The sequence below is a fragment of the Mus pahari genome, chromosome 9 (assembly GCF_900095145.1).
Source record: "Mus pahari chromosome 9, PAHARI_EIJ_v1.1, whole genome shotgun sequence".
Classification (NCBI taxonomy): domain Eukaryota; kingdom Metazoa; phylum Chordata; class Mammalia; order Rodentia; family Muridae; genus Mus; species Mus pahari.
The window spans coordinates 21,954,332-21,963,573 of record NC_034598.1 but is presented as its reverse complement, the minus strand read 5'-3'; the positions used below and the strand labels follow the sequence as shown (position 1 = coordinate 21,963,573).

Here is a 9,242-nt window from a genome sequence, read left to right as displayed (position 1 = left end):
GTATTGGAGATGTAGGGGGGTGCCTCCCAGGACTGTTTATATTTAACAAGAAAGTATGTGGGCACTGAAATTTCTCTACACATTAGAGCTCAAGTAAGCATTTAGTCATTTTCCAGAAACATCTGGTGATCAGGAGGGAAAAAAAAAAACCAACAAAACAAAACAAAACAAAAACTAACTTAAAATCTCACTGTTTTGAATACCCCAAGTGAACAATCTTTTCCACAGGCTCCCCTGTTTTCCTTGCCTTCTGCATGCACTGTTTTGTGTGGTTTGTTCCACGTCTTCTGAAAGTTGCCAGCTGCAAACTCTGACATGTCAGGGGCTCAATTATATTTGCCTCAACGAAGAGAAGGTAAAAACAGAAGCGAGGAGCCAATAAAGGCTATAAACATGTTCCTACTGTTGGTATGCTGCCGTTTATGGAGAAAACTCACTTTTAAGATTTTAATAAGCTCTCCGATTTCTTTTTTTTTTTTTTTTTTTTTTTTTTTTTTTTTTTTGTCCTCGAAACACAAAGCTCAGCTGTTTTGGCATGTTGGAAACTGGAGTCATCTGGAATTTTTAGAAGAGGTAATGTGTGGGTGGGGGCCTAGCACCCTGGGCAGGTGAAGAAGTTGAACAGTTTTCACAAAACATGATCAAGGAACAGCCCTTGGCTTGGAAGCTTAATGCAAACATCCAGATACTGAGGTGAAAATTCACTGAATAAAATAAGGGAATTGAACTGGGCTTTCCAATATCTAAAGATATGAGACAATTCTGCCACAATTATCAATAGTGTGTGTGCGTTCTGTTCCCAGCACCCCCATCTGTGGACCCACAACCGCCTGTTCTGACGCTCTCTGGAGTCTGTGGGTACTTGTATGTATGTGGCACCATAAACACACAGACATAAATAAAACTAATAAATCTTTAAAAATAAAAATTGTGTGTAGTGACGGGGATTGAACCCATAGCCTTGTGACTAATGGCAGGGCCTCTACTATTTCATTATGTCACTCTGGAGCTATCTATCGTTGAGCTACATCTCGGCTAAATTGTCCCAGTTGGCTTCTAATGGCTTTTCTGTCTCTCCCTGAAAAAAAAAAAAAAAAAAGATTAGAGAATTTTTTGGATGTAGTGCCACACGCTTGTGAGCCTCAGCTACATAGCAAGTTTGAGGTCAGCCCAGCCTAGGCTACCTGTCTCAAAACACAAACAGAAAATCTAATGATATCATCTCTCTATATATGTATATTAGAAAAATAAACAACATAAATGCTCCAATATCTGGAAGGATTGATTTTTGTACGCTTTTGGGGACAGGAACTAAATCATTCAGTCATTCTCTACTTCATAACACCTGATGGGTGTGTGTAAAATAAAGTGGTTTCTTCTACAAATTATGGTTTCTCTGATGTCCACTGAGAATAGAAAGACGCTCATTAAATTTGACCCTGTTTCATGTACTTCTATAGGTTCAAATTTTGTACACACAATGTAAGTATGCTGTTTTCTTCTGCTAGAGATGCAGCCAAGGGGAGTTGCTTTGAGGGGGCTCACTGTGTAGCTACAGTTTTTAACACACAAATGTTGACAGTGGTTTATAGGAGTAGTTCTTTTTGTCTTCTTGGTGTTATCTTTTTGAAAATAGGAAGGGTCTCATACTCATATATCCCAAACGGGGTTTAGTCTCATGTGGCTGAGAATGACCTTAATTAAACTTTTTGAAAAGTATTATTGTAATCCAATTAGTATTAACACACTGGATACCATTCTGCTATTTTAAAATATTTTTATGACTCCCTCCCCAATCCCCTGAAACCTTGAACTTCTGATCCTCCTCCACCACCTTTGTATAGTGGTGAAGATCAAACCCAGGGTTTCATGTAGGCTTAATACTCTATAGCAGTGAGTCTTGACCTTCCCCATGATGCAAACCTTTAATACAGTTCATGGTGTGGTGACTCCCAGCTATTTCATTGCTACTTTATAATTCTTTAATTTTGCTGCTGGGCAGTGTCTTAGCTCCTAAGGGCACCAGAAATGCATGTTTTCTATTGGTCGTGACCCACAGGCTGTGAAGAGCAGCTAGCTCTGCAGTTACAGCTCTATCCATCTCTACATTACCATTTCAGAAGTCAGCTCTCTCCTTCCACGGGAAACACTTCTACGGGCTGAGCCATCTTGCCAGCCAGCCCTGTCTCAGTTGAGGAGGCTTGTCCTTGAGAAGTCCTGCCTCAGACACCCACGTGCTGGTGTTTGCATTTTATTTATTTTTGATATTGCATTTTGTGGCTGAAATGTCATCAATTGACCAGACTCATTTCCCTCTAACAGGGTTGTTTTTTTTTTTTCCTGGGACCTTTAGGTTTGCTTGGTTTTTGGTCTATGTAGCCCTGGATGGTCTGAAAAATCACCACAGACCACATTTGCTTTCAAAGCCCAGAGATTCATTTACCTCTCTCTACCTGGGAGTGAAGGATTAAAGATGCCTACAATAACCAGCAAGTTGCTTTCACAAAATTTAATAAAATTATCAAAATCTAGTACCTTCTCTGAATGTAAGGCTCCCCAAGCTTGTAGTTGTAGACAACTTAACAAGTCTCGTTAAAGTTGAGTCCAGATGAGGACACACCTCAGTGCTAAAGTATATGCTCAACTTTATATGTGAGGTCTTAGTTCCAACTGTAGCAACCCATACACCCTCCCCAATACTGTAATCACTACAGCTGGCCTACAATTCCATGTATGGGAAGAAGCCATGGCAAGAGAATGTAGAGGCTGGCATAAAATTCTAGGTTTGATTCTATGAGTGTGTAGGGCCTGGTGTAGAGTGAAACTGTACTCCAAATTAAACATTTGTGTGCTTTATTTCCTGTTAAAATATTACCCCAATATTTCAAAATCAATGCTGCACAGAACATAGCTTGTGGTGATTGTCCTTAAAAAATCAAACAAAACAAAACAAAACAACCCCTATGCCATTTCTCTTCTAAATATTCATTAAAACATGAATCTTAAGACTGCAAAGAGGGCTCAGTAGTTAGGGGCACTGGCTGTTCTTCAAAGAGCCAGATTAGAATCCCAGCACCCACATGGCAGTTCACAACTATCTCTGGAGGACTGGACACTACAATTCTTTCCTGGTTACTGCAAGCAACATGGTGCACAGAGATACAGGCAGGCAAAAGATCAAATCACATAAAAATAAAATAAAAGTGAGTTTCATTAGTCCAAGACATTGTAATCATTGGATCTATTTTTGGTAATCTTGAATAAATTTGGTAAGTTTTTTTTTTTTTTTTAAATCACACAAGACATGCAGGCCACCATCTTTATTATACTAAATTAAAACTTTATTGAATAAAGAACACTTTCCCGAGCACATGATTGGATGGGCTAGGTCTACATTACATGCAATGAAGCTGAACATGACAGTAGTTTAACATGGAATGTCAAACAAATTAGTTTCTCATTGTACAAAAACTCTTTGTGTAGCTGACGCGCAAGAGGAATCAGGATAACTCAACATTTCAATCATCTGTGATGAGTTTTTTTTTTTTAAAGTCACTTGAAGAAACTGGTAGGTGTCTTTAGCATACAGTTCAAATAAATTAGTTACATGGGCACTGCTGAGACCTCTTTAACCCCTTCTAGTATCGCAAAGAAATTCTTAGTGCAAACATCCCAAGTTGCTCGTCAATCTAAAAGACTGTTAAACTCAGAATACAAGTTCTGAGTTAATGTGTGGTTAAGTAGGACAAAAATCAGATTATCAGTTACTACAAAGTTCCTTTAGGCTCACTTGATAGTCCACTCTAAGCAACCCTCTTCTAAGTCTCTCACATTAATGACTAAAGCCTGTTTACAGTACTAAAATTCTATCATTCAAGCATCAATGATTATATTTCAGAAAAAGGAAATCATTCATTTCAGTAATGGCTATTACTGCTACATTCTAAAAAAAAGAAAAAAAAATCATAATTAACAAAACCAGTATCCATAATAGGATACATGGAAAAAAACATTTTAGGGAAAAAGCGTGTGCTTTACACTTTCGCACGCCAGGAATTCTATAATGTAAACACCACGTTGGCCCACACCACAAAAATTCACGAGGAAGGTTCAAATTTGAACACTGTGTGCATTAGATTCAAATCTGTATTTGAGTTTATACTGCCTTTGCTTGTACCAATAATGACAAAACACACGCTCACGCACACGCACACCCACACATAGAAATAATTGTTAAATATTGAGCATGGCTTGCCTCCCTGATGCTAACTCAAAAAAAAAAAAAAAAAAAAAAAGTTCTGTTTTTAAAATGTCGATAGAAATCATCATTTGGTGAGGTCCAGTTGAGGATAATATATGGAAGACAAAGGTGGGATAGGTTCGAAAAACAACCGGCTGAGATACAAATACATGGGCAATCTTTTTCTTTGAACCTTGTCTGAACTTCCAATTGATACCAAGAATGAAAATCGTGTATAGTAAGTAGCACAAGGTCCATCCACACCTGGAGGGTCAGGCCAGGGAAGCTTGCCTGCCAAAAAAAAAAAAAAGTTTTTAAACACTGGAATGTTTTTAGCGGGGATGTAGGACAACCTGTCTTTCCATAAAGGAAATGCCATTGTTGAGGATTCGGACTCCTGCTCAAAGCTATCGCAGAATCTCAGTAAAACAAAAATTAAAAAAAATTATCACCCACTCACTCACGTATACAGAACCATTCTTAAGGTTCAGTTTGGGGGCAGAGAGAAAGCCCTTATCTATGTTTCACCCAAAGCGAATCTTACTAGAATTTAAGTTCTTTGAATCTTCTACATCAGATACCAATATGCACCTCCCTTATCCCTACTTTTTCTGACCAGCTATCCCAAAACACCCCCAAGGAACCTAGATATTGTAATGTCTTTGTTTTTTACGCCTCATTACTGAGGTTGTTGAGTACCACCTCCATGGGAACGAAATGAAAACCCCAGGTGCACGTTCTGCGAGCACCCTTTTTTCTCCTCCACAATCGATTGGCAGCTTGATGTTCAAGCCTGTTTAAATCTCCAGGTCATCAGGCCGAGGTCTGCTGCTGGCGCGGCTGCTGGCTCTGCTGGAAGGTCGCTGGTCCACGATAGCCAAGGGCTGGAGTTCGTGTCCAGCAGCAACTTTTTTGGCATTTTGGCTGTCGTCAGGAAAATCAAACGGCTGGGCGTGGGAGTTGGAGATGGTGCTTCCGGCCTGCCCCATTCGATTTTGCTCTGCGCTGTAATTCGCCCAGTTTTGCTCGCTGGCTTGCTTGTTGTAGTTGCGGCAGGAGGAATTGTTTCTGTCACCAGTGACCAGCTTGTACCCAGGAGGAGACATAGGTGAGAGTGGAGCTGTTGGTGAGGAGCAGCCATTGAAGTAAGCATATTTTGGAGACCCGCAGTCTTTGGATGGGCTCAGTGGGCCGGTGGTGGCGTGGTAAGGATCGCTTCTTCCCTTCACGCGATCCTTAACGCCCTTGAAGAAGACATAGAAGAGCTCAATGATATTCAAAGCGAGAGACACCAAGGACACCACCAGCATGAAGATGATGAAGATGGTTTTCTCCGTGGGACGTGAGAGGAAGCAGTCCACCTGGTGGGGGCAGGGATCTCTCTTGCAGGTGTAGACAGCACTCAGGCTAAACCCATAGATGTACCACTGGATCAGCAGGAAGGCCACCTCGAAGACAGACTTGAAGAGGATGCTGATGATGTAGGTTCTCAGCAGGCCACCTCTCATCTTCACCTTGCCGTGTTCTTCAATCCCGTACTTGAACTTCTTGATTTCAATCTGCTTCAGGTGCATCTCCACGTTGACCCCGTCGGTCTGGGCCACTTTGAGCTCCTCTTCTTTCTTGTTCAGCTTCTCTTCCTTTCTCATCACATAGAACACGTGAGCCAAGTACAGGAGTGTGGGCACAGACACGAATATGATCTGAAGGACCCAGAAGCGCACGTGAGAGATGGGGAAGGACTTGTCATAGCAGACATTTTCACAACCGGGTTGTTGAGTGTTACAGCGAAAGGCAGACTGTTCGTCACCCCAAGCTGATTCAACCGCTGTCCCCAGGAGCAGGATTCTGAAAATGAAGAGCACTGAAAGCCACACCTTCCCTCCAGCCGTGGAGTAGGCTTGGACCTTGTCCAGAAGTTTCCCCAAGGCGCTCCAGTCACCCATGTCTGGGCACCTCCTAAGGGAAAAAAAAAACAAAAAAAACACCTTAGTGATTGTAGACTGTAAATTGATGGTTTCACATAGATAGTTTCTTTTTTCAGGGGCCAGTCAAAATAAGGCCGATTCAACCCAAACCAAAGACAGACTTCAAGGGCAAATCTGGCAGCATTTCGTGAAGATGAAGTTGACTCGGACGTAATAGCGCCCAGACATGGGGAGAAGAGTGAGCCCAACTTGCCGAAGATGTATTATTAAGCCTGTGGACATTACCTTGCCATGTGACCCGACAGACTCTACCTACCAAGTGCCTTTGCTTACTTTAGTTGTCTGATAAGTAAGGTCAGTTCTTTCCTGGGAGACCAAGGGTCTGTATGCCTCTCTAGACAAAATGTTGAAATGTATTATTAAAGTATAGGCGGGCTGGAGAGAGATGGCTCAGCGATTAAGAGCACTGACTGCTCTTCCAAAGGTCCTGAGTTCAAATCCCAGCAACCGCATGGTGGCTCACAACCATCCACACTGGTGTCTTCAGGTGTGTTGGAAGACAGCTATAGTGTACTTACATATAATAAATAAATATTTAAAGTATAGGCATGCTGGGCGTGGTGGTGCATGCCTTTAATCCCAGCACTCGGGAGGCAGAGGCAAGCGGATTTCTGAGTTCGAGGCCAGCCTGGTCTACAGAGTGAGTTCCAGGACAGCCAGAACTACACAGAGAAACCCTGTATCGAAAAACCAAAAAAAAAAAAAAAAAAAACAACCAACCAACCAAAAACAAAACAACAAAAAAAGTATAGGCACCTAAGTAAGGATTGAGCGAAGGACCTTCAGCAACCAACCTTGCTAGACCAGTTTATTTCCAATTTTACTCTGAAATGTTTCACCTTGATAGATCATGTCATTTGTGCACATTCTGAATTAAGTTCATCTGTACCATTTCTCTTTCTTTCTTTGATGGGTCTCCTATATTAGCCCAACTTGTTATCTTCTCATCTTTGCCTTCCGAGATTATAGGCATGTGTTCTCATACTTAGTCTGTTTCTTAGCACAAGGGAGGAGGGTTATAGCTGTGTGATGGAGGCTACCCTGAAACTCAGCCTACATAAGATCTTCAGACTAATGTACACATTTCAACTGAGTTCAAATTGTCTCACTGCTTGGTAAACAAAAAGGGACTCACATTTTCTGAGCCTGGTGATGTGGCACACACCTTTGATTCTCTAGCAATCGTAAGGCAGAGGCAGAGGCAGAGGCAGAGGCAGAGGCAGGTGGATTTCTGAGTTCAAGGCCAGACTGGTCTACACAGTGAGTGAGTTGCAGGACAGGCAAGGCTATACAGAATAAAACCAAAACAACAAGTGACATGCAAAACAACAACAGAGAGGGGGCGGGCATTTGTGTGTGTGTGTGTATGTATATATATATATATATATATATATATATATATATATATATATATGCTTTTCATCTTGTGGTACTTTACATTTTAACATTTCTTTACTGAACTTTGGGCCTGGAGCCAGTGCAATCCCTTTCACCTAGCCAGGGCTGGAAGCTCATGCCTATAGTTTCTGCATTTAGCATGTAGAAACAAGAAAAGAATCACTACATTCCTGAGGCTAGCCTGGTCTACACAATGTTCCAGGCCAACAAGGGCTGCAAATTAAGCAATGTAACACCAGGGTCAAAGCAAGAAGCAGCAGGCACAGAGGCTGTTTCTTTTCAGCAGAGCCTTTCAGAAAAGTTGTAGTCAAAGATCCAATAATGAACTGCGTATAGCTCCTGAGGGAGGGGTGGGGTTGTGAACCTCTCCCCACTCCTTGGGTGCCTTTGAAGATGGCCAGACTCCTGCCAAAACTAGAATAGTAAGATGTGGGTGGGCAGGCCTGTGCAAACAGCATTTTCTAAAAAGCTGTAGACAAAAGGCTTTGCTTCTACTTTTTGGAAAGTATTTCGGACTGTGAAATGACAATTCAGGAGGTGAAATTAGTGTATGACGTGTAAACAGAGAGGAGCGAAGTCTGGCACGGTCCAGAGTTAAACAGCCAGGGAAAGGCTTGAGGAGAAGGGAATAATCTTGATGGACAGTGTAATGGTTCGAGCGCATAAAAGAAAGAGCCTCTATCTAATTTAGCAGAAAATACTGGACTAGGGGTGAAGGGTAGTCCACAAGGGTCAAGCAAACAAGGAAAAACTTTGGAGCCCATATCCAGACAGTTCTATGTGATGATGTGTAAATTGGCCCCACTTCTGTTTGTAAAGAATGGTAATATTCTGCCAGGGTCATCTGCTTTTGCTCAGTTATCCACGCGTTGGGGAGTGGGGTGGTGAAAACAGGCTGGTCAGCTGTTTGCCCGCATCTCATCACGGTCATGCAGCAACAGATCGAGCAAGCAGCTCGCTCAAGTCAGAGTGGGCACCACATGCACCGCCATTGACCCAGCACTTCCTTGCTGTTCAAGGTAAAGTACAGTTTGAGAGGGGCTGGTGGAAGTTCATTATTAAGCTTTGAATATTCTGGAGTAAGAAACTTGACTTTTGTATAACTCAAAGAGATTCCACAAAAATATTCCCAGTGCCAGGGTATGTGAATTGGGTCACCAGTCAGTTCTCTGGGTAAGTCTTTTTTTTTTTTTTTTTTTTTTTTAATTGCACGAGCGATTTAATTGCAAAATTGTCTTTTCTTTAAGCACCCACGCAGCAGTTATTTGCATTAATGAGTTACAGTCTTTCATCCAAATAAGATATGAATTATCCAATCTGGGCACTCTAGCTCCTGTAACATGTAGGTAATCTGTCATTACCACTATCATAGACACCATCAAATAATGCTTAATGTGATGGCTCATCTTGTGACTCCAAACTTAGTTACCTTTCTGCTTTTAGCTTTCACTATCTTCAACCCACTGGCTACTCCTCTTTTTTCTAGACCTTGCTTAATACTTCTACTTTTCTAAATCTTAGTGCAAAAAAAAAAAAAAAAAAAAAAAAAAAAAAAAAAAAAAAAAAAAAAAGAAAGAAAGAAAAAAATAAAGAAAGAAATAAACCGGCTGGAGTTA

At 41.4% G+C, this 9,242-nt stretch overlaps 1 protein-coding gene across 1 annotated transcript in view; it reads right to left on the bottom strand.

Moving 5' to 3' along the window:
- Positions 1 to 3,316: 3,316 nt before the first annotated feature.
- The window catches only part of Gja1 (gap junction protein alpha 1), a 13,051-nt gene continuing 7,125 nt past the window's right edge, over positions 3,317 to 9,242 (bottom strand). The window contains exon 2 of the mRNA XM_021205209.2: positions 3,317 to 6,199. Coding sequence (XP_021060868.1) covers positions 5,038 to 6,186 — 1,149 coding nt within the window. The 5' untranslated portion in view covers positions 6,187 to 6,199 and the 3' untranslated portion in view covers positions 3,317 to 5,037. The remainder of the gene's footprint in view (positions 6,200 to 9,242) is intronic.